The 24827-nt window shown below is 52.3% G+C and overlaps 1 protein-coding gene across 3 annotated transcripts in view; it reads right to left on the bottom strand.

Moving 5' to 3' along the window:
- Positions 1 to 1895: 1895 nt before the first annotated feature.
- The window catches only part of FAM163A (family with sequence similarity 163 member A), a 98195-nt gene continuing 75263 nt past the window's right edge, over positions 1896 to 24827 (bottom strand). For 2 of the 3 annotated variants that reach the window (XM_030303087.1, XM_032591817.1), the window contains exons 2-5: positions 10271 to 10362; positions 6621 to 6642; positions 5562 to 5676; positions 1896 to 4988 (exon numbers count right to left, since the gene is read on the bottom strand). In XM_030303087.1, the coding sequence (XP_030158947.1) occupies positions 4581 to 4988; positions 5562 to 5654 (501 nt within the window). In that variant the 5' untranslated portion in view covers positions 5655 to 5676; positions 6621 to 6642; positions 10271 to 10362 and the 3' untranslated portion in view covers positions 1896 to 4580. The remainder of the gene's footprint in view (positions 4989 to 5561; positions 5677 to 6620; positions 6643 to 10270; positions 10363 to 24827) is intronic. The other variant, XM_032591818.1, reaches the window with a different exon arrangement.

Here is a 24827-nt window from a genome sequence, read left to right as displayed (position 1 = left end):
GACACAAAACTCCACCCTCTGACCGCCATTACTCCATTACTGCACCTGCTGGGATGTTAGGTCACAGGGAGAAAGGAGCCCTTCCTGATGGCTGCTTGCCTAGCACACACAGCTGTGGCTGGGGGATGGTCGGGAGGGTGCTGTGTGCTGGGCACCCTGAGACACGCTATGGGGACTCTCAGAAGCCTGAGGTGCAGGGGCATTTTTTAAGAGCTTGTGTGCTACTGGGTTCTCCACAAAAGGAGACGTTAGGCAGTGGAAGGCGGATGGCCACTGGGGCCGGGGGTCTCGGGTGGAGAAGGTGGCCAAACAGGGAGGAGAGAGGAGCAGCCTGGACCAGGCTGACGAAGGAGGAAGAGGTGCTGGCTGGCTTTGTCACTGTTGTCTGGGACATGCCTAGGTCAATGCCTGAGGTTCAAGGACTAGGGGCCATTTCCATTCAAATAGGGCTGGGCGGGGGTGGGGGGGTGGGGGTGGGTTGGGGTTGGGCACCTTATGCTTTTTCTTGATTTTGTGCTGTCAGGAGCTCCTGGCCTCAGATACTTATGGTTTGGTCCTCTTTTCCCGGAAATGATCAGTGATCTCTGAGCAGTACTTGTAAACTTGAGTATAGAAAATGGGATGAGAAGCTTTGACAGTGGAAGAAGCTTCTCTCTGGAGAAACCTCAGGGATCCGGACTGGCATGATGCAGCTTAGGGGGCTGACAGTGTCTAGGGTGCCAAGGGCTGTGACGGTCACAGAAGCTCATGGGTACTGAGTTGATGGACCTGTGATCTTGACCACTGCTCCTGTCCTCCCGTCCCTGCCCATCTGGACATAGAAGGTGTAGTAAGACCCGAGGCCTGGGGCTGAGGCTGAGGTCACTCAGGTGCCACCAGGGAGAAGAACTGGGCCAGGGCTGTGACCCTCACGTTGCCTGGGGCTGCACAAAGATGTGGGGCAGCCCAACCTCCCAGAGGAGCCATCTGAGAGGCAGGGATAGAGTGGGCCTGAGCCACTTTGCAAGGGAGGAGATGGCTTGAGGTTGGGGTGGGTGTGGTGACGAGACAGAAGAGCTTCAGGTTTCTGTTCCCAGAGGACGACTGGTGGCCGCGCTGTGGCCAATGGCCCCCAGGGCTGAGGTTGAAGCTGTGCCCCACGGCACTACCAGAGGCCTGCAGGAGCAGAGTGTCTGAGCTCTGCAGGCCAGGCTGCCCACTGCCCACCCAGCTGTAGTCACACTGGCCCCGAGAAGGGGAGGGGGTGTCTCCCTCTCTCTCTCTCAGACACACGCAGAGTCCCGCACACAGATCCATCCTCATCCTCACCCTCCCCGGACGCTCCTTTCACGCACAAAGCTATTTCCGGGTTCTCTGGTCCACACTCCATTCCTCTCCTGGTTTTGCGGCATCTGCCAGGTTCTGATCCCCAAACTCTCTCCTCTTCTGTCTCTTCCCAATGTGCAAGGGCTGGCAGTGTGTTCAGGTCTCCTCAGACTTTGGAGGGTTGGTGATGTAACCCAGAACTACAGGTGGGAACACCAGGGGCCTGGACAGTAAGGGGGTGGGGTGGCAGGGAGCAGGGCGGAAGCCTGGGTTGCTCCCTGTGAGGCTCCCTGTAAGCAGGCTGGGCCACTTCCGCCTCAGGGGCAGCAGCAGCTACTATCTTCACATCCCCTCTCCCAACAAACAACACATCCTCCCTGGGTGCGAGTTCTGACTGAGGTAGCAGGGCGGGCGGGGGACAGCAGGCGACATGGCAGAGGAGACCTATTAGTGCGGAAGCAGGAAGGGAGAAGCAGCTGGTACATCTTGGCGTTGAAAATGGACATTCTGGGAAATAAAAAGGAGCGTTCACTCTTAAATCCGTGCCCAGCTGCCCCCTCCTCAGGTGAATAACAGAGCATTCTGTGGGATTTCTATTTCAAATTCCTCATTTATTTTGACATTCACTTGGTTGTGACTCCAAGTTATCAAAGATGCAGGACAGGAAATGTGCAGCAGGAGCAGTGACATGGCGGTGGAGACAAGATGGCGGAGAGGACAGGGTGCTCCCAGCCTCTCCTTTTCTTCCTGTTAGGGAACAATTTGAAAGGTGTCCAAAGAGTGTCCCATAGCACAGACTCCATAGCTAAAAAGTGCAGCACAATTGAATGGGTGGGCTTCCTCTTCCATAGGTTAGACCGTCACAGCTACAGGGAGACAGACAGGCAATCTGGAGACTGTGTCCTGTGCACTGTGGGGCTGTGTGGGGGAGGGCCATGGCCCATCATCCCTCCAGTGCCCAAAACCCAGATTTTGGTGTGTAGATTGATAAGATTTAGGCTAAGAAAGCTATAGGAGGAGAGGGGACTGTCTACGATGCTTTTCACTGAGGGACCCCAATAGATCGATGCAAGAAGCAGGTGATAGTTGACTGGGCTGTCTTGATTTCTCCAAAGGCAGGAGGTACAAAGGAGGGACAGCCCTTGCTGTGGCTGATTGGCTGTGAAATTCCCAGGCGGGGAGGCACTGGGGCTGGTCATCGGGAAGCCACGATGGCTGCTAGACCCAGAAGCTCATGTCAAGGGGGTGCACCTCGGCCCAATGAGGACTGCTCATGGGATGGAGCAGGTTAAAGTTGCTGTCCTAGGCTGGTCCCTCTGGTCTGGGAGAGAGAGCTCATCACCCCCACCCAGAGCTGCCTCCCGATGTTAGGAAATGCTACTATTTGAAATCACTCAGTAGGATCAGACATGGTTGCTTTTCCCTGACCGTGAAAATCATTTTGCCTGCTAAACCTGTGTTTCACCGTGGTCCTTCAGCCCTCAACACACATCCTTGCACACTGGATCAGGCCGTCGGTAAGTACATCCAGCCCCTGCCAGGGTGAGGGCAAGGAAAGCAGCATAGCGGGCAGGTCTCTTCAGGAAGTCCTGTTTGGAGTACTAGCGGGCTCTTAGGTCTATCTGGGCAGGTCTCATTTTCCTGGAGAAAACGGGGTCTCGGAGACGACAAATGACTGGCCCTAGAGCTAATGAGGGACCAGAGTGTGTGTGCCAGACCCCCAGGTCCTCTGATTCTTCAGCCAGTGTGCACTAATTACAGAGGAGATGCAAGGTGACAAGTGTGTCCAGACAGAGTGGAGCAAGAAGTGTGGTGAATTCTCTCCCTGCCCCGCTCTCTCCCAGCTGCACCTGGCCCTTTCTCAAATGCAAAATTGGGATCCCAGCAAAGGGGCCAGCTCTTCCCCTGCCCCACCCTCTGCAGCATTCTGTGATGCCACAGTGGTGGGGAGGGGGGTAGGTATGCCCTTAGAAGCGGGGAGCAGCCACCCCTTACTGTAGAGGAAACCAGAAAACCCATCAGGTGCTTTCCTTCAAACGGCATAAGGCCACAGCCTAGTTCTAAGTGGGGACTGAGGGCGGGGCTTGGACAATTAACAGCACCCCCCCCCCACTGGAGACTGGCGTGGGGTTGGGGGGAGCAGCGGTGGGAGGGAAGCAAGCCCGGAATCCATGGAATCCAGCTACCAGGGAATGTCCCCTGGGAGACTCTGCAGGCTCTCCCCGCACCAGCCAGCTGGTTGCCGTGGGGACCGGCCACCTTAATCACCTTTCACTCCTGCTGTCTGTGGGTCAGTTCTTCCTTTCTAGCTGGAACATCAGAGACCCTTCCCTCTGCAGCTCCCAAAGGTGGCAAAGCCCCTGGTGTGTGTGTGTGTGTGTGTGTGTGTTCTCCACCAGCTGGTGGAGAACACACACACACACACACACACCCTCACAACACTGCTCCCGCACGCTGCGCTCAGGGAGGTGGGCCAGGACCCCAGAGACCATCAGCAAGTAGACCTCCTTCGCTAAGCTGCTCAAACTCAGCAGCAAAACTTTGAACAAGGTTCTCCGGCAGGGCCGAGAACGGGGATCTGCGGGGAGACAAGGCTAGACATGACCCTTTTGGTGCATCCCCCACAAAAAACCTTATGCCGTGACCTTGAAAGTCAACTCAACGTGTCCCACGAGGAAGGGGGCCGGTACAGCTGTTGTGTGTTCTGGAATCAATGCCCGTTATTGGAGCAGATGCAGAGGCTGCGGCCCTCGTGATGACCAAATATGAAACTAGACCGCAAACTACTTCTTGGATTCCTTGTAGCTCACGGGTCCTGGGGAGGTCCCCGGAGCACCTCCTTCTCCCTCCTCAGATTCTCACGTCTCCCCTGGCCCTGGGCCCCTTTCTCGTCCATCCCCCAAGGAGTCTGGAGGGCTCTGGGGCCTTTGCGTAGCTTTCCTGGTGCGCCTCCTCCCGCCGTCCACCAAAGCTGGGGGAGCGAGGGGAGCGAGAGCGGTTATGACGGGGCCAGAGCCGGCAGAGGACCGTCCCAGCACGGAAGCCTGCAAAGCCACCCGCTCCACCTGCCAGCCCCCACCTCTGAGCCCCGGGGCCGGGCCCTGCCCTGGTCCTCACTGCACTCGATAGCTTGGATTCCACCGTGGGGCAAGAAAAGCCAAAAAAAAAAGAAACTGAGACAGTCCTCGTGGGCTGTTGGAGGGGATCACCTGCTGCCCCCATGGCTCCTGCTGGGAGAGCAGCATCGTACGCGGAGGGGTCAGGGGTGAACGGGGTTACACGTCTGTACTAATAGCCCTTGGATTGGTGAAGGCCTCACGCCCGGAGCCTGGCCACGTCACCGGGTAACTCTGGGGTACTGCCAGCTTGAGGGTCGGGGGTCCCCCTTCCTTGTAGTATGTAGGAGCAAAGGAGAGCCTCTCGCCTCCGCCCCCGTTGGGTACCATGTCAGCCGTCCGTATGTAGAAGGGGGAGCTGTACGGGGAGCAGGTGGTGCAGTGGCCGGCTGCCGCCCCACACGGCTGGCCGCAGGGCTCGCTGGTGAGAGGCACCAGGCTGCCTCGGCCGTCCGGGGCTTGGGAGCTACAGGCATTGCAGGTGGGGCCTCTGGGGTGTGTGGGCAGGTCGTGCTCTTCCTCCTCCTCGTCTGCATCCTCGGCCCTGCTCTTCTTGCAGCAGTAATACTGAGGGGAGAGCGGGGAGGGATGCCTGAGGGCTGGATACTCCCCTTCCAGCACACAAAGGCACCCGCGCCCCTGTCCACGGGGGACCCTGTGCAGAGAGCTTCCCGGTGTCGAGACTAAAATGCAACACCAGACGCCCACGTTCCACCAATACACAGTCCCAGCCTTGCGAGACCAGTACCTTCCCTCTTCCTTCCCCCCGCTTCCCGGCACGTTAGCTCCCGGCTGTGGTTGAGAGAGGCGGGGCGGCAGAGAGGAGGGGCATGTATGTCCTACCGAGGACAGAACGGGGGCAGCTGGGAGCAGTTTTCCGTCTCCCCAGAAGGATGCCCTTCCCACCACTCCTGAAAGCTCAGATACGCAGGACACATAACACCGTGACCCAGCATCTTCCCAGCACACTGCCTTTGGGGACCCCAAAGTGTACAGGGTTGTGGGGGCTGCGTGGCTCCCTCCGGCCACCCCCAATTCCCAGCCCCCTTAACTTATGCCTCCCACATTCCATGGCTTTGGGCTTTGTCACCCTCCAAGTGGGCCCCCCGTTTCTGCCCCCGGTGCCCCCTGGGGACTGACCTGGAGTCTACAGTAGCACAGGACGGCGATGATGCAGAGGAGAATGACCGTAGCTAGGATTCCGCCAGTGATCACAACTGTTCCCGCTGTCATCCGCCCGATGCCCCATCAAACTCTGCAAAGATGGGCGCGGAGAGGTGAGGGGCGGCCACACTGGCCGTGGGGCGGGGAGGCCTCCTGGAACTTTCTACACAGTTGGAGGCTGGGCGGACCCGAGGGCAGCTGGAATAGGAGGGGCCCCAGGGACTTCCTGTGCCTGGGCCAGCCGGACCTGAAGGCCTACGGCTGCAGGAGGGAAGAGAGGAGGCAGAGTGCTCACTGAGGACATAATTCTGCTCTCTGCTTCTGTTCAAAGGATCTTGCTGTCTTTCTCTAATTCTCTTCTCCTTCTCCACACACTCACCCCATGACTCCAAGACACAAAGACAGCGGCTTCCTCTCCTGAGGGCTTAGTCTGTGGCACTGCCCTAAATTTTCCCTGGCTGTCTCCGTTAATCCTCAAAATACCTCTTGGGATACTTATCCATTATCCCCGTTTCACACACGGTGAACCGAGGCTTCGATTGGTTTGGCTGAGATCCTGTCCAGCCTGGTTCACCCCTGACACCATGCTCTTAATCCCTGCCCTCCAGAACACAAACAGCAGACTCCTGAGCCTTTGACCCAGGTGGAGGGGACAGGGACCGAATGTGAAAAGTTCTGCCCGGTTCTGCCCTGGCTCAAACCCACACTCCTTTTGGGGGCATCTCTCCCCTCTTTCCAACTCTTACGGAAAACAAGGGCAAGGTAAGCCCAGGGGGAGTGGGCAACGGGCAGCATTCTGGCTCCCGGAAGCTGGCGGCGAGGCCGGAGGACGGGTCCTGCTAGTGCGGATAATGGGCCAGGGGTGAGCTCTGGACGTGAGGCTGTGTGGCCTCAGGCAGACTCCCTTTCAGGCACTGAAGGGGGACTTCCCGCCCTCACGGGCACTTGGGGACCACGGCTGGCCCTGCTAATGGAGCGGGACGGTGGGAGGAGACTCGGCATCTTGAGGAAGGAAGAGTGACCATGAGCACTTACGTTCAGTAAAGGGAACAGTGACCTGCAAGACAATAAAAGGGACAGAGATGTTGGAAGAAGTGTTACCCCTGAAAAAGGCCCCAAGGGTTAGATCAGTCCCTAAGGCCCTCACCTTGCTTTCTCCTCTGTGTGGTCCACCACAGAGAAACCCACACGTCCCCAGCCCGGTCTCCAGCTATGCCTCCCGCTACTGATAGGTAGACGCTTCACTCGCACGTCCCTCTGGTATCTCACACTCAACTGTGACGGCCTAAGTCATCACCCTCTTTCCAGAGGGGTGCTCCCACCTCCAGCCTCTCACCAGGGCTGCCACGAGGGGCCTGGCGGGATGTTCGTCACTCAAAGGGCAAGTGGGGCCGGAACGCAAGCTGCGGTCCCCTGAGGAAGGTGTAGGCCCTGCCGTGTTCACCTGGTGGAAGGAGTGATTCTTCCTCACCCAGGTCCCTCCTGCCCCCCACCGTCATGCACCCTGACATGCTTTGCCCTGCCCCAGTTCCCTGCGTGCTCACCACCAATTTATCTTCCCTCCCCACCTCCCACTGCCCCCCTACGTGAATCTTCCGTCCACCAGGAAGGCCCAGTTCCTAAGAAGCTTAGAGCCTCGTGATGAAAAGACACTTCACATACCGGATGATATGGTGTAAGACACACAGACCAGGGGCTGTGGGGACACAGAGGAGGGAGCGGCTAACTACTCGGGGAAGGTTCCCTGGAAGATGTTACACTTGAGCTGAGTCCTAGAAGCGGACAGGGAGCTTGTCCAGTAGACAAGTGCAGAGGGCTGGATGAACAGCCCAGGCATGTGAACGACCACAGGGGGTTCCAGGACCTGTAGCGAATCTGCAAAGGCTCGGGCAGGGTAGGCAGGAAGTGGGAGAGGCTGTGAGCCAGGCAGGGAATTGGCATTTAACTTTCTTCAAGTCGAGGGGGTTTCCTGAAGAACTCTGGGTAGAGGAGTGCATGAACCCGCTTTCTCCACCTGTTTAGATCCTACCCACCATCCAGGGCTCTGAGAGACCTCCCTGACCTCCCCATAGTGGTGTTCTCTCTCTAGACTCCTACTGCAAAGCCTTTCCATGGGCCACTTTTTTTTTTTAAGTTTATTTATTTATTCTGAGAGAGAGAGAGAGAGAGCAAGCAGGGGAGAGGTGGAGAAAGACGGAGAGAGAGAATCCCAAGCAGGCTCTGCACCAGCAGCACAAAGCCCAATGAAGGGCTCTAACTCACAAACCACGACATCATGACCTGAGCCAAAATCAAGAGTCAGATGCTTAACCGACTGAGCCACCCAGGCTCCCCTTCCATTCATTGGCCACTTTTCTTTTTCTTTTTTTTTTTTTTTTTTTAATGTTTATTTTTGAGAAAGAAAGAAAGAAAGCACGAGCAAGGGAGGGGCAGAGAGAGGGAGACACGGAATCTGGAAGCAGGCTCCAGGCTCTGAGCTGTCATCACAGTGCCTGACGCGGGCTTGAACCCAGGAAGCGTGAGATCACGACCTGAGCAGAAGTCAAGCTTAACCGAGCTAGCCGCCCAGGCTTCCCCATTGGCCGCTTTTCAAATCTTGTCCCGGTAAAATGCTTGTCAAGTTTCACATGGGAACATCTTAACTCCTCTAGTACTTTAGAAGTCCTTTGGGATCAGGAGCTGTGTCCCCTACTGCTTCCTACGCCTGCAACATTGTACACAGTGCTGGGTGCCAAGTGGGTACTTGATAATCACCTCTCGGTGCAGTGTTTCCTTCATGGGCCTGGCAGTTATGACTCGGACCCACCACCAGGGGGCAGCAAGTTGTATCTATCCGCTCGCTTCCCATTTTCAGACCTGAGCATCACTGTTCCAGACCAAGTTGACTTGGCCCAGATGCACGGTGGGCCATGCTTCAGGGCTTCACTGGGCATTCGCTGGGTTTGGGGGCGGGGGGCAGGTGAGGAGATGAACCTCAGCTTTAGGAGAATGTATGTGCCCTCATTACAACATCAGTCCACTTCCCCTGCTTCCCCTGCTTGCTCACCAGGGAGGGCTGTTGAAGAGACAGAGGCCCGTGGAGTGACCTGAAGTTGGAGGCAGCAGTGACCCACTCTACCTGAAAGTCTCGGCCTCGTCCCCTGGGATGAGCTGAGCCCGTTTTAGGATGCAGCGAATTATGAAGCTATATAAGAACAGTGCCCTCCCCTCCTTCTGACCTCCACGCCTGGCCTCCCCTCTCTCAGTACCCTGACGATGTACGGCACAAGTGACCTGGAAACGGGGAGCACGGCAGGGCAGGCAGAGGCGCACATCTGAAGACCCATCTGAGGTCCAGCTGTGCCATTTACCAGCCACCCCATCTTGGAAACTGACCTCCTTTCTCGCTTGTAAAAGAAAGATTAAAAAAAAAAAAAACTCAGCTTACAAGCATGACTGTGAGGAAAAAGTGAGATTCATGTGTGCAAGAGTCCCTTGGAAACTCCAAAAGATCCTGCAAACACAGCTATTTGCGGGGAAAAGGAAGGCCCAGACGTTGTCTGTGTCTGATTAAATCTGGCCTTAAAAATCATAAGCCAAGAAGGCACAGATAAAGGGCGGGCAGGGAACGAGCCAGGTCCCAGCCACTCTCCCTGCGGGCCCCCTACTAATGGTACAATTTGGCATTGAAATTCCCATAGCCGGTGGCTCCTGTTATTTCCGGTGGGTTCAGGTTCTCTCTGCAACTCGATGCAAAGGACAGCACTCTACAGTCTACAAGTGTGCTTCCATTTACGGCCCCTCCTGCAATAGGCAGGCTCTGAGATGGCCTCTGGCAGCCATGCCTCGGGTAGTCGCCTTCCCTAGAGGGTGGGTGCCCTCTGTGACTTACTTCTAACCAACAGAACACAGCAAAGATGACGGGATGTCGCTTCTGTGAATAGATTATGTGGCATTCTGACTACCTTCTTGCTAGCCAACTCCTTCCCTTGCTGGTTTGGACGCAGCAAGTCGCCATGCTGGGAGGCCCATGTGGCAAGGAACAGAGGGTGGCCTCTGGCCCTCAGTCCAATGACCTAAATGGAACTGGAAAATCGCACAAGTGAGAGTGGAAGCGGGTCCTTCCCCAGTTGAGCTTTGAGACGAAACTGTAGCCCCAAGACGCCTGAATGCAGCCTTATGACAGACCCAGAGACAGGAACCCGCTAGCCACGCCTGGATCCCTGACCCACAGAAACTGCAAGGTAATCAGTGTGTGTTGTTTCAGCTGCTAAGTTTGTAGTAGTCCCATTGTACAGTGAGAGATAACTAATACACCTCAGCACCACGCAAAAACCCCACATGCAGGAGAGGAAGCCAGACCATTAAATAAATGATGTGCCTAAAGTCAAGTGTCTGAGTCAGGACCCAAGGGCCAGTGCCATAAAGTCTCCATAATACCCAGCTGCCTTCTGAGGAGCTTCCAAAGGACAGGAGAAAGAGGTCCCCTTCTGGGGCCTAGTGGATCTGAACAGATGGGTTCAGTGGTGGCCAAGTCAGGGACCAAGGACGGCCAAAGAGGACAAACCTGTTGCCCGCTAAAGACTCCCGGGCCTGCCCTCTGTGACCAGGACTTTCTGGACTTCCTCCCCAGGAACACCCCTCGCTACCCAGGGCCCGGACACCTTCTCCTGGGGACAGAGGGTTGGCCTGAGCCACACACTCACGTGAAACAGCTGGGGCAGCAATGGCTCGGTCACACAGGCTGTGCCTGAGCAGACAGCGGTTGGGGGTGCGTCATGGCCAAGGACATCAGTTCCTGCCAGAGGAGAGAGGGGAAGATCAGTGAGAGCTGGAGAGAGAGGTCAAGAGGACGAACTAACCCCAAGATTCTGAATGGACACCCCCCAGAGGGCCTTGGCTCTCGACCTCCATGGCTGCCTCAGTCTCTGAGGCTCCTAGCCCAGGAGCCCGAGGACAGACCTGTAAGGCCACATCCTATCCCGTCTTTGTTTGCTGCCCTCAGCGCTGCTGTCCGGACCCCGCTGGCCAACATAGGACACTGGGCACGAGTTCCTGCCTATTCTGGGAAGTGAGGCTCAATGGGGGGCAGGGAGTCGCTCACGCTCCTGGAGAATTCTGGGCTGTGCCCTGGCGAACGTGTCCTTGTTGCCTGCATGGCTGGTCCTTTTCTCCACGGCCCCACACACTCTTCCCCATACCCTTCCCCACTCTTCCCTGGGCCTGCCCGTATTCCCAGTGCCCAGAGCCACACACTCCTTCCTCTTACTCCAGTATCCTGACCACCCCCAGGACAACATACCAACTGGACGGTCGGATGAGCAAGTTCACGCTGGTGGGCTGATGGAGAAGGGGGAGGCAGGATCCTACCAGGACATTTAGGAATCCAGTCTAGGCTAATTACTGGGGCTCCCTTCAAACGAAAATTCTCTAATTTATGTACAGGGGAGTCTGGGACCGAGAGTACAGGAGTGGGGAGAGGAAGGATGCCCTCTGGGGAGGCTTAGCCCTGCGCATTATCCTGAGGGGGAAGGCCCCACTGGGTGTCTTTGTATTGGGAGGGAACCCAGCTGTTAAGTGGACCCACAGAATCACCTTCCACAGGGGATGGGCTGACCTCCTCAGGGTTCTCTGCCTCAGCCAGAAGCTGGGGGTCAAAGGGCAGACATTAGCATGCCTCCGGGCCCTGTGCTCATCTGAGTTCAGCTGGTCTCAGGAGCAGATTTCTGGGAGAAGTTGAGAAAGGCAGATGTTCACCTCCAGACTCAGCCCATCCCCTCCTTCACCTCCCTTCTAGGTCTAGGCCTTACTGCCTGGAATCTGCCTGGGATGTTTCAGGCAACCCGGCTTTCTTTTCTCAAAGATGCTCTCACTCTCACTAATACGGAAATCACAGGTAGCTGGATGTCAGAGTGGGACTCTTCTTAAAAATTTTTTTTTAATGTTTATTTGGTTTTGAGAGAGCGCAGTGGGGGAGGGGCAGAGAGAGGAGGACAGAGGATTCAAACGGGGCTCTGCACTGGCAGCAGTGAGACTGATGTGGGGCTTGAACTCAGGAACTGCGAGATCATGACCTGAGCCGAGGTCGACACTCAACTCACTGAGCCACCTAGGCGCCCCCTTATCTAAGTCTGATTGAGATGCCAATTGATAGAAATCAGAAGACTGAAGTAAGGTTGGGACAGGTCCCTCTTCCCTGGCCGAGAGCAGGGAAGTGTACATGGGAATGTCAAAACGTCTGTTTCAGGATCCAGGAAACTTTCTCCCACTTTGTAAAATACAGATGGGCCAAAAATTTGGAGAAGATTTGGTGCAGAAGATTTCCTTGACAAGAGCTGTTGCTGAGCCACGAAATCTTCACTCTAACCCCCAAGGGGCGGGGCCGAGGGGCAGGCAGAGGTTGGCTGTCCTGCGTCCTGTCCAGTAGGGCCACCTGGAGGCACGAGAAAAGCCCAGTCCACCAGGCTGGAGCTGGACATCCTGACACCCGGGGGCTGGGCAAGGAGTCGCAAGGGCCTCCTGGGACAGAGAGATGTGTTTGCCTGGGGCAAAGGGGCTGCCGGAGAGAGGGGCCCAGCAGGGACCCTCAAAAGTGCCCACAAAAAACATCCACAAAAGCAAGAGCCCAGGAGGCTTCCCCGGCTCTCTAACCAGTAAGAACTCCCCATTCAATCTGGCAGCTAGTGAAACAGCAGCTCTTGGGGGCAGCGGGAGGAAGGCAAGAGGTGGGGGAGTGTGACAGCAGAGGGACACGGCCCATCTCCCCAGTTGCTTCCAGCCCAAAGCAGATCCAAACTGGCAGAAAGGAGAAGCATAATACTGTCAATTGTTCAATGATTCCAATTTCTAAGTTGAGTCTGTAGCTACAGCTGAGAGGCACCACAGATTATCACCTAAGAGTGGGTGACCAGCAATGGGACTGGCCCAAGTTTTTATCTAGGGGCAGGGGGAGATTTCTTCCACTGAATACATTTTAACATGAAGGGATTCTCAAAGGAGAAAAAAAAAAGCCAAAGTTGTTCGTTGAGCACAAATCATGCAATATGCACGTTTAACCTATTAGTTACTGACAGAAAAACACATGGAAATGGAAGGACTCTAAGGGATCTGGCCCGGTTTTCTATTTTCTAGATGAAGAAACCAAGTTCAGAGAGGACAAGTGACTGGCTTAACCACACACAGCAAAATAGAGGTGGAGCAGGAGAGGCACTGGGAGTGGAGCCTCCTGGCCCCAGGCCAGGGCCCTGCCATTAGGCTGCTGTCTCTCCTTCCAGAAGATCTGCACTAACTACACCAGGAGCCACGGTGTCCTGAGGCAGGGTCTCTCAAATCAGCTTGACGGTAACAATCACCTGAGTCGGGTGTTAAAAGACGGAGAGTCCAGACCTACCGAGGCATCTCCAGAGGAGGGGCTCGGGGACCTGCCTTTTTTACAGGTTTGAGTCTTCCCATCTGGCCCTTTTAGGAAATGATGTAGGAACGAAGGTCTTTGGGAGGACTTCAGGCAGCAGGCAGCAAGGAGGCAGGTGACTTTGCAGAGTCTGTAGCATCATCTGACGCCCATAAGATTGGCTCCGGATTCTGTGTCCTTTGGGCAAGTGGGCCAGGAGGCAGGAGGAAGAGGGAGGCGCGGAAGAACCAGGGTACCTGGCAACCCTGGGTGGGGTGGGGCCAACAAAGACGCCAGGGTGGGGGATCTTAAAGGCCATTCTTCTGGTAGAGGCCGGTGGGGGGATTAACGGCCAACCTGATAGGACGTGTTGGGAAGTGAGTGTCCCACTCCTCACAAGGCCAAGTGCCTGTGCTGTGTCTGAAGGGCCCCTGCCCTGAGTGACTTCAGCTCACTGACGCAGGGTCACCTCCTCGCTGCCTGAGCGATGCTGGCAGGAGACGCGGCCACAGTTGGCAGCCGTACATGTAATTAACGACCGGCTGCCCCTGCTCCCCACTCAGCCCCCCTAGGAGCACAAGTTAATTGAGTGGGGCCTAAGCACCACTGATCTCAGTTTCTTCTGAGGCAAGTAAGCCTTCTCCAATCATTTATTAACTCATGAAATTGACACAGCAGGTTAGCAGCCCTGGAGAAAAGGAACAGGTTTTTTGCCTTGTTACCAGACTTCCTAGACTGCAATCCTCACACGAGGTTGGCAGAGGGGATCGGAGGAAGGGTTTCCTTTTACCCTGACTGTGCTTGTGGCCATTGGTAGGCCCATATCCCCAGGATGAAGGTGTGAAGAACGACGGCCAGATGGGTTCCTCCGTGCCCAATACATAGGTAACGACGGCCCCACAGAGGTGTGTGCTATTTGAGAAGAGGCCTCTGTAGGAGATACAAAGAACCCTTGCAGGGGTGCCTGGGTGGCTCAGTTTGTTAAGCATCCGATTCTTGAGTTCAGCTCAGGTCATGATCTCAGGGTTCTTGAGATCCAGCCCTGCACCGGGCTCTATGCTTACAGCACAGAGCTCCCCTCCCTCCCCTGCTTGCAAGCACGTGTGCATGCATGTGGTCTCTCTATCTAAATAAATAATTTTTTTTAAAGGGACCCCTTGCTAATCATCAAGGGGATAAAGGGAACCTGGATGTAGTAACAGGCAATGGACAGGTGGTTTTCAAAAGAAGTAACCAAAAAGGCTAACAGGAAAGTGAAGAGATGCCCAAACTCATGACTATCTGAGAAAGACAAATTGAAACCACAGTACACTCTTACTTTACGCTGGTAGGACTGGCAAAAATTAGAGAGCTGGATAATGCCAAGGATCCGAGCATCTGCAGGAATGCAGGGACACTGCGGGAGGGGCGTAGCAAGAGCAGCCACTGACCTGGTGTTACTTCGTCATATTAAGTTCACAGATACCCCACGAGAAGCAATTCCGCGCCTGAGTCTATGTCCCCAAAATTTCTCAACACGTCCACAAGGGGGTCATGTGTGAAAGATGTTCATGGCTGTGTTGTTTATGGAGGCAGAAAACTGAAGCAAGCTCAGTGATCATCACTGGGGAGTGGAGAAGTAAAATCAGGGATGACGCCTCTGTGGAAGGCAACAGACCAGAGGGGCCATAGCAACAACCGTACATCTTAACACAGCGCTAAGTGAAAAACAGACAAAAAACCCCCAAACAAACAGTGAGATGTAAAATAGTGCCTACATAAACTTAAAATCCAAGCTTACAGATCAACAGTTCACATGTTCAAGAACACACACCAAAACAATGGATCTCATTAAGTGTTAGAATGGCCGCCGATGGAAGGAGTTGAACAGGACTGGAAGAAGAGACAAGCAAATAACGCAAGAGAGGGGCCTGGCACAGACCCATGGTAAGTGGTAATGTGCTATGATTGCACGCATCATAATTATCGTCACCGTCTGCATCTGAGGTCCAACTTGAACAAAGGGTAAGGAAAGAAAGGGGCTTTGACCACCTCCAGGAAGCCTTCCATGATGCACTTAATGTTGCACATTTTTGGTTAGCCTTCCTATTTGTCCCCAGACAACTATATTTGTTCATACACTCGTGTCCTGTGGGGGTGTACTTTGCTTCCTTCATTACATTACAGACCATTTGAGGGCACAGACTTGGAATCCCGTGTCTTCGTAAAGCTCCACTCCAACTGCTTGATGTTCTGTACATTCCAAACATGGAATGACCAGCTCTAATGGGGAAGCTGCTTTGTATGCAGAGTGCTATTCCAACACACAGCCGGGTGTTCTGGGCTCATCCGCCGCAGGTAGTTGTAGGAGCACCAGGCTACGAGGGCCAAGATTTGCGCTTAAGTTCTACTTTCTAGGCTCCCTGCGGTGACTTTGGATAATTGATGATCTCTTTGAGGTTCATCTGCAAAATGAAAGTAAATGACACACCTTCCCTCACAGAGTAAGGATTATGGGAAAGGGGGTGTTATTTTAAATTATGCCAGCTTAGGGGCGCCTGGGTGGCGCAGTCGGTTAAGCGTCCGACTTCAGCCAGGTCACGATCTCGCGTTCCGTGAGTTCGAGCCCCGCGTCAGGCTCTGGGCTGATGGCTCAGAGCCTGGAGCCTGTTTCCGATTCTGTGTCTCCCTCTCTCTCTGCCCCTCGCCCGTTCATGCTCTGTCTCTCTCTGTCCCAAAAATAAATAAACGTTGAAAAAAAAATTTTCAAAAAAAATAAATTATGCCAGCTTCGAAGGAGAGTGGATGTTGTTCCAAGGACTCAGGGTCCCTGTGGTCCTCTGCTGCCAACAGAAGAGATGGCCCTTCGCTCTCACTTGTCCCTCAATGAGTTGGCCATGTCAAGGTTTGGAAATCGACGTGGTAAGAGCTGGACCACTCGACATAACAGAGTTAAGAGAGTTTATTGAGGTGTAAGGTAGCAGGTAGGCCAGAGAGGGAGGGATGGGAAAGAAAGGAGATCCAGAAAAAATGACTGAGTCTGGGGGGCTTCTGTTGAGTCTCTTGGCCAGTTAAAAATCCCGGCAGTTGGTTAGTGCCAAAGGAGGTCTCTAAGTTTTTTGCAGTGTCTTCTCAAATTGTCGGTAACTCACAAATGTGAATGATATTCTTCTCATTAGTGGCAATAGTTTGAAGAGGCTGAGCTCAGGCTCGGATCGGTGGAATGCGGATGACGCAGTAAGGACCAATTCAGCAGACGGGGCTGAGCAAGGAGTATCTAGACCCTTACAACGCATGACCCCAGCTCCTATGTGAGTCCCGCCTCTCAGATCAAATGTGTCCTGAGGTTCCCGATCGTGACCTTGACTAGCATTCCAGCTGGGACCTCTGTGTCTCAGACTCATGGACACCCTCTGTCATTCTCCTCATTTATTCTCCACTTACTATTATTAGTAGTAGTTATTATTTGTAGTAGTAGTAGTAGTTATTAAGCACGGTGCCCGGCATTGAGTTTTACCTCAGGAACACAAACATGATTAGACAGAGCGCCCTCGAGGAGCTCACGGGGAGAGGGGGGTGTTGTAAACAGTGGGGGACATGGTCTCAGGCCCGGTGGTTGGAAGGCCCGGGCTGACTGCAGTGCCTATCAGACCACCACGGTGCTTGAGCCTGCAAACTCCCTGGAGCAGGCAGAGCTCCGGACCAGTGTCCGGGGGTATCAGTAAGCGTTTACTGCAGATAAATAGCAAAGATGGGGGGGAGGCGCTGCTCCTCTCAGCCCAGGGCTGACCCAAAGGACCCGTGGTCCCTCAGTTACGACTGTGCGGGTCATGGAAACCGGGCACAGAAGTGCAGAGCATCACATGGGCACCCCCAGTGCCCCCTGTCCCAGTCTATAGCCGTCCTGAGCTCTCCTCCCGCAAACCCCCATTGTGCTTATAGTCTGTACACACAAGTGGGACTTAATTACGTGTCACTTTGGATGGCTATTTTGGACAGATGACCCTTGTCTCTGCAGCTCTTGAAATCAGGGTCACCGATTGTGGTGGATCTGTTCTCTCTGCCACAGGGAGACGGGTGCAGAGGCCAGTAAACTTGTTAAGGGTGTGGCTTCCCTTAGACTTGGCTTTGTTTCCCTTTCTGCCTTTCAAAACAATGTTCATCACTGCTTACAGAATTTCCCTGGGCTTCGTCTTGTTTGATCTCCAGGCATGGCAGTTTTTTGACTTATTCTACAGAAAACAGTAAGTTCAGAAAAGCCATGGATGCAGCTAATTCCGGGAGCGCCGGGACACCCTGCTGGCACTGTTCTTCCACGACCAGCGTGGGTTTTGTGGGAACATGCAGAGTGGCCCGTGTCTGTGCTACCCCAGCTCTTCTGAGCCCACATTCCATACTCTTTCCCGGCCTGACCGTTTGCAGGAGGGAAGGAGGCTCCATTGGCCTCCGTAAAGTGCGTGGTTCTGCATCATAGACTTGCGTTTCTCTCCATCTGTATTTGATGTCTACCATTGTTCAGAAGGTGTTCTGAGATCCCCAGGCACCAGGCCTCCGGCCTGATGACTGCTAAACAGGCTTGTTAGGAAAGGCAGAAGTGTCTGTGGGGTTTGTTTCTCCTCTCTAGCAAGATGTCAGCTGGCTGGAAGAGATCCAAATAAGAACACAGGCCATGCGAGGGACGGAGAGCTTGTTTTTTGAGGCCAGATGGCGATAAGGAGAGCATGGCATTAGGACTGAAAAGGCAGCCAGAGGGAGCTAGACTGTAAGAGACTGGTCATTGACCCACAGTCGTCAAAGCAGGGGAAGAAGAAGTGGGAGGCTTTCCAGGGGAGGCGGGATTTGAAATAGGGATAAAATTGGACTGAGGGAAATTTAGACCAAATCCAAGACAAATCTCACAGGACATAAGCAAGTGTAACAGAGGTTTGGAAACTGTTAACTCATGTCGCACAGAGAGGCTTGGGAGCATCACAGAGCTGGTCTCCTCTCCTGACCCCCAGTCCAGAGGACAGGGCCTATTTCTGCACCTGTCGGGTGTGACTGGGCCAGACTGAGGGCAGGACGGGGGTGGGACATCCAGGGCGGAATGGGGCAGCTTCTGGGTTTGGGGACCTTAAAAAAATGCAGCAGAATTTATGCAGAATCCTTGAATCATTTTAAAGAAAACATTCTAAAATGGGCAAGAGCACCCGGGGAGGACTCTCAGAAGTCCAGGCACAGGAGATCAGGTGAGGGAGACGGCAGGCCTCTGCTGCCACGGGTGTGGCCCTCTATGGAAGCCACGGAAGCCCAAACCCAGGGCTTCAGCAAGGGCTCTGGGCAGAACCCCACCGGCAAGCCGGGCACAGACACAGCAGGTCTGTGAGAGGGCCAGCAGAATCTGCAAGGAAGGCATGTGACTGCATCAGAACAAAACCATCCCCTTGGCCACACGGGCTGGAGCTCCCACCCTTAGTGAGCAGGAAGGGGGAGCTCACCTCCAGACATGTCTCATCGTCTTAACAGTGGATGTGCACATCCTCAAGGCCACTGCACCCCACAATATACAGGGTTCCTGCTCCATATTCTGGGTCTAGTAATTCTCAACTAACGCTTTGCATGTCTTTGTGAACTGCCAAGGTAAACTCTTCCGCCAAGTGACCTGCTTGACTAGTCCAGTCAACATCCTAGCACATAGAGGGAGCAAAACTCAGCAAGCAGCGTCTGGATCTCAGTGAATCGTATTTCTGGCTGAGCTACATACTCTGACTTATCCGGCACTGGTCGTCTTGTGATGGTTCCTTCAGCTGAATCTTGATCCCTTTGCACCTTGTGGATGGGGTCGAGGGTGGGGGGTTTACAGATTCTAAACTGCAGGTTTCTAACTCTTCCCCCAGAAATAGAGATTAAGGAGGGGGCGCAGGGGGACTGAAGGTGGCCAGTTTACCCTTCAGGGAAGCCTCCAGGATAGGTTGATCCAGAGAAGCCAGAAAACAGGTTAGGAAGATTAGAAAGAGCAACTTCATGCTTTTTTTGTGTAACGGGAAAACAGGTTAAGGTAAAATATTTATAGGCTTTCTCCTCCTCTACTTTCTGCTAAGCTATGTCTACTGGCTCACCTCTTGGAGTGGGCAGAGTTGGGGTAAAAGAGAGGCTGGGAGGTCCCATGCTATTTGAATTCATGGGAGCTAGACAGGTCAGAGTACTGACCTGAATACACTTGGACGATGAGAGGACAGGAAGAGAGATCCAGGAGCCAGTGTGAAAGGCATTTGAAAAGCATGTTGGAAGGACAGACAGAACAGGAGGCTCAAGGTGGCCATCATATGTGTGAGATACAGGGAGAGCAGGAGACGGGGGAAGATGAAATTTTGAAGTTTTTTTTTAATATATATTATGAATACAATTTCTCCCATTGGGATCTTCCCAAAATGTGCATTAAAGGTTTAAATTGCTCTCCAATTTTTTTTTTTTGCATATTGGATTTGAATTTCCTGGAATGAGACACCTCGAAGAGACTGAGACAATGTGATAATTTTTTTCTTTCCTTTTGTGGGTTATAATCATAAAGAAAGACTACTTGGTCTGAAGAAAAATAATCAGTAGCAATTTAGTTACATCAGCACCACTTTGGGTAAAGTTAGAAAGAAAGAGACAGCTAGATTAGCATTTATGAACTTCCAAAACTTTAAGCTTGTGTGTGTGTGTGTGTGTGTGTGTGTCTGTGTGTGTGTTTCTAGTTTCCAGAGAGGCAGTGTATAGCTTTTGTCAGATATCAGAGAGCACTGTGACCTCAGAGAGGTTAAGGACTACCAAGTGAGATGAGGTACAGGGAGAATGTATAAGAAGGGGATGGCTAAGAAGACAGCAGCTGCAAAAATAAAAATAAAAATAGAACGGAAGCAAGGAAGGAAGGGAGGGACGGACGGAGAGAGGGAGGGGGGTTTCTGTCCAGGAAGACTCCTGTCTTCCTCTACGGGTCGAGGAAGGAAGAATAATTACATTTAAATCAGGTATGAACGGTCAAGACAGGAGGTCATTTCCACAAGCAAAAACAAGCCAAACGGAAGAAAAAACTAAAAAGACACAAAGACAGGGATTTGGTAGGAATCATGAAGGATACACAATTCCTCAAAATGTTCCTGGCAGGTGACCCCTCTGGGACAAGGCAGCAGAGCACATCTGAGTCTCTGACATTTTTTTAAGCCCCAAATGGATTAAACGTCCTTTAAAAAGACCTCCTTCTATGTCAATGATCACTTCTTAATTTCATTCATTTTTCCTACTTGTTATTTTGTGCTTTTCTTATCAATTTCTCTTTTTTCTCCCAGTTCTTTATGTACCTCTCAAGATACATTGCACAGGCACGTTTATCTTTATGCCAATGGGAAGATATTATAAACTCTGTTCTACACATTTTTTTCTGTGTGCCAATATATCATATATATCTTGAATATCATTTCGTATCAGTAGAAGGCAGTCTCCCTTCTTACTTTAACAGCTGCATTGTAGTCTATTAAAATGTAGCCCTGTAATTTATTTAACCTGCCCTTTACGCATGGATTCCTATGTCATTTCCAGTCTTTTGCTACTACAAACAATTTTGCAAAGGACATCTTTGTACGACTGTCTCTACATCACACATGAGTATACCTGCAGGATGACGCTTAGAAATGACACGCCTGGGTCAGGTGTGTGTCTGTATTGCTCATTCTGGCAGGCATTGTCAAAACTGCCCTTCAAAGAGACCGCACCGCATTTATACTCTTACTGGGAATGTATGCTGGTGCATTTTCTCACATCCTCGCAAACAATCTATGGAGGTATAATTCACAACTCTTAACCACGTTCTTTGAAAAACTACTGACTAGGCATATTAACACTTGCAGTGTCATAAATACTGTAAGTATTTTTCTACTCTGGGAAAGTTTTCCTACTAGGAAGTTTTCTTGCACACAAGTTTATGTAAGGCATTTTTCATTTTTTCAATGTAAGTCTTCACCCAGCATAGATCTGTTTCATACTCCTAGGATTTCAGTTTTAGTATATTTTTTTAGATAGAGAACCAATTCTGCCAGTTGAGCCTAATTTTCTTAAACTAAATTATCATCTTATGTACATATTATGCACACATTATATTAATTTCAGCCTTATTCATATACAGGTCTATTTCTGAATTTGCTACTCAGAAATTAATTAATTTAATAATTAATTATTAATAAACCCCACTATTTTATTAAGCTGCTTCGTAATACATCTTAACAGTCGGTAAAACTATATTTTAACTTTTTATTGAAATGCAACATACGGAAAGTATGCAAATCATAAATAAGCATCCTGATGAATCTTCTCACGTGGAACACACCTGTGTAAGCTGCACCCTAGAAGCTTCCCTTGGAGCTTTGGTTCATGGGCCTGCTTTAACTCTGCTGGGTGGCACGAGAGTCCAGACTTTCTCGTGGCCACCAACTCCTTTGCTGCTAACTCTTAGGCTATAGCTTCTTACACGATGGCTCAGGGCCTCATAACAAGAAGCCACGGGAGAGAAGATTGTTGTGGCTGGACTATGATAAGAAAGAAATCTGGGCTCTGCTCTAAGGCTTTTCCACCAGAAAGGGCACTGAACCATCATCAATGAACAGAAGGGAAAAGTGACTGAAGCCTTTACCCTCAGTTTCTTCTCATCAACAGCAAGAAGAGCTGTTCCACTCCCTTTTCAAACGTCGCCATCCGGGCCAGTGCGATGGGGAGTATCTGGGACACAGACCCCTTGAGTGGGCTGGGGGCTGTGGGTGAGTCCAGGGGCTCCTTACAGAGAGCTGTCAGGGGAGGACATCCAGCCCCAAATCAGAGCTGGCCTGGGTAACACTGTAAAATCATTTCTCTACTGCGGACAGGGGAATCCTTATGGGTGATGCTGTATTTCAGAAGATATTTTTCCTTCTTGAGTTTAGACTGAACTGTGAGAATTATTTGACCTTGGAAGGTATGTTATATGAGTGTGGGTGTGCATGCGCATGTTTGAGCCAATACTAGTGCTCTGGAGAACTACAGTAGGCATCTCTGCACATCACGTTGCCTGAGAGAGACAGAGAGAGAGAGACAGATGTGGGGTGCCAAAGCCCAACTCTGACCGCCCCGCCCCAAGTGCCCACCGTAACTCTACACTGACTGGCTCAGACTCTGTAAAAAGGACTGCTGGCAAACCGTGTCCTTGCATTGCCGTGGAGGGACAGGGGGACAGATCCTAAGGAAAGATCAAACCTTGTGAGTCACAGATGGGAAGGATGGTCCCTTCTGAGAAAGAGAGACAGAGGAGGACGAAGGGGGAAATAACTTGCTTTCTATCCCTTTAGATTATAGTATCTGACTGGCCAGGCTCCGTATCCATTTAAATCCCCCTCTGCCCTACAGAAGTCACCCTTCTAATTATTCCCTACCTGCCAATCAAATCTGTTACGCACCAGAGCCTCGGGGGCAGGAGGGTGGAAGGCTGGGCCACCAAAGGAGAGGTTGCCTTCTCCACTCCACTGTTTCGTGGAGGCTAATGCAGCAGACGCAGCACAGCATCAGAAGGACAGAGACCCTGGAGTCCCCGGGGAAGAGCCACCACAGTGCAGCAGCCGAGCATGGCAGCGAGAGGAAGAGAAGGAGCATACCATGAGGAAGAGAAGACAGCTAGTGGCCGTCTTGTGACCAGATGTGACCAGGTTCCCTGTTTTCTTCAATTTCCGAGAGGAGGTGTGAGGCCAGGAGAGAGGGGTGAGGGTAACAGATGAAAGAAGATGAGCTGAACACTTCCTGTCTGTTTGCTCAAGCTGGTTTGCCCCCAAGGGTCAGTTATGACAGATTTGTCTCTCTTCTAAAGACATTTTCTCAAGTCTCAAGATAGCATAGCATCCAAGGCCCTTCTTGCTCAGCTACCTGCCGGGACAGAGAAGCCTCCAAATCTGGGACCTGGGCCTTCCATGTGGTAATGTAGGGACCCAGGGTCCTCCCGTTTAGTGACTCTGCCTGCAGCCATCCGGACAGAGAAGGGTGGGGGAATCACGGCAGGAAGGGTTTTGTGGGCCAGACCAGGAAGCCATGCACGATACTCCCGCCCACATGCTGTTCACAGGCCCTGCCCAACTGCACGGGAGGCTGGGAGGCATAAAGGGGGGTATGTGCCCAGGAGTAAGGAGGAACACAGTCCCTAACTTCTAATCCATCTTTATTTCTTGGCATTATCTCTTTGCACTTTTGCTCCAAAAATACCGAAATGCATCCTAGGTAAGCCAATCTCTCTCAGTGCTTCTCCATCCTTCTATATACTGTTCTGTCTTCCTAGGCCACCTTCTCCACCATGATCTATTTGGCAAATTTCAATTTCTCCTTGAGGAATCAGCTCAGGAACCCCTCCTGTTCCTTTTAGGTGTTCCTTGACTCGTCTAGGCAGACGTAATCACTTCTTATTCTCGACCTTATGGAAACCTCCTTCATAGCGCTGGCATAATTTATAATTGTTTTTAATCGTCAAAAAAACCTGCCTCCTTTGCTAAACTGCAAGTCTAGTGCAAGCAGGAATGTTTTTTAATGTTTATTTATTTTTGAGGGGGTGGGGGGATGGAGAGAGCACACAAGTGGTAGGGGGCAGAGAGTGAGGGGGACAGAGGATCCAAAGCAGGCTCTGCGCTGACAGCAGAGAGCCTCATGTGGGGTTCAAACTCACAGACCACGAGATCATGACCTAAGCCAAAGTCAGATGCTTAACCGACTGAGCCACCCAGGAGCCCCTAGGAATGATGTTTTTATCCTGTACCTGTTTAGGGGAGTGCCTCGAACGAAAACGACTCAGTAAACACTCACTGACTGAATGAACAAAAGAGCATCTCCCCCTAGTTTTCTTTTTCTTCAGGCTAAGTGCTCTCATTTCCTTCTACCTTTCCCCAAGCAGCACGGCTTCCAGTTTCTCACCATCCTTGTCTCCATCTTCAGAGTGAGCCCCAAGTTGCCTACATCCATCAGAAGATGTGGAGCCACAGATGTGAACAGGGCCCTCTGGCCTTGAACTGATTGGCGCTGATTCACTGGGCCGACTTTGCCCCCTTGCTTGACAGTAAAGTCCACAGCAGATGTGGGACAGGGCCTCAGCTCTGGCCACAGACCCTTCTTTCCTCTTGGAATACTTCCCCCCCCACCCCGCCCCCATCCAGGCACATCTACGATCTCATCCAACAATCGTCCATTCTAATAGAACATTTTAAAGACCTTGGAGGAGGGATGTTAAGTTTAGATGCATAAGGTATTGCTGGGTAATGTGGGGCTTTGGAAATTACGCCAGATGCTTCTAGGTCCATAGATAGGGACAGTCACTTTGCAGCAGATTTTCTCGCCTAATGTGGGAATCACTTGAGCAGCCTCTTCTTGTCACATAAATACAAATGACTGGTATGGTGGATGGAGTGCAATGTCTATTCCATCCTCCTTCTTGCCTGTCTTACTGCAAGGCCACGGCTAGAATGCTAAAAGTGATGTTTTCCAGACTCTCTTGTATCGAGGGTTCTGGACAACTTAAAGTGTAGCCAACCAGATGCACTTGTGTGAGATTTGGAAAGTGGAAGTGAGGCAGACGCTGCTTTTCTGCTGCTTCTGCTGGCAAGTTAAGACATGGAGTTTTCTGGAGCAGGGTTATCAGACATCTCAGGGTCCCTCAAGAGGCAGGGCGAGTGGCGTCTATTTTCTGCACTAGTGGATCCGGCAGGATCCACGCGGTTCTGGAGCCAACAGTTGTGGTGGTAGCTTCCTGATCTCTGGATTATAGCTCAGGCCATGTGCAGCTATGGCCAGCAGCTACAGTGTCCGCTTCATGATCCCTCAGCTTCCCGACGTGGTGCTATTATTCCAGGAGTCACCTGTAGGGGCTCAGCCCAGAT

The sequence above is a fragment of the Lynx canadensis genome, chromosome F1 (genome assembly GCF_007474595.2).
Source record: "Lynx canadensis isolate LIC74 chromosome F1, mLynCan4.pri.v2, whole genome shotgun sequence".
NCBI lineage: Eukaryota > Metazoa > Chordata > Mammalia > Carnivora > Felidae > Lynx > Lynx canadensis.
This window is presented reverse-complemented; position numbering and strand designations above follow the sequence as displayed.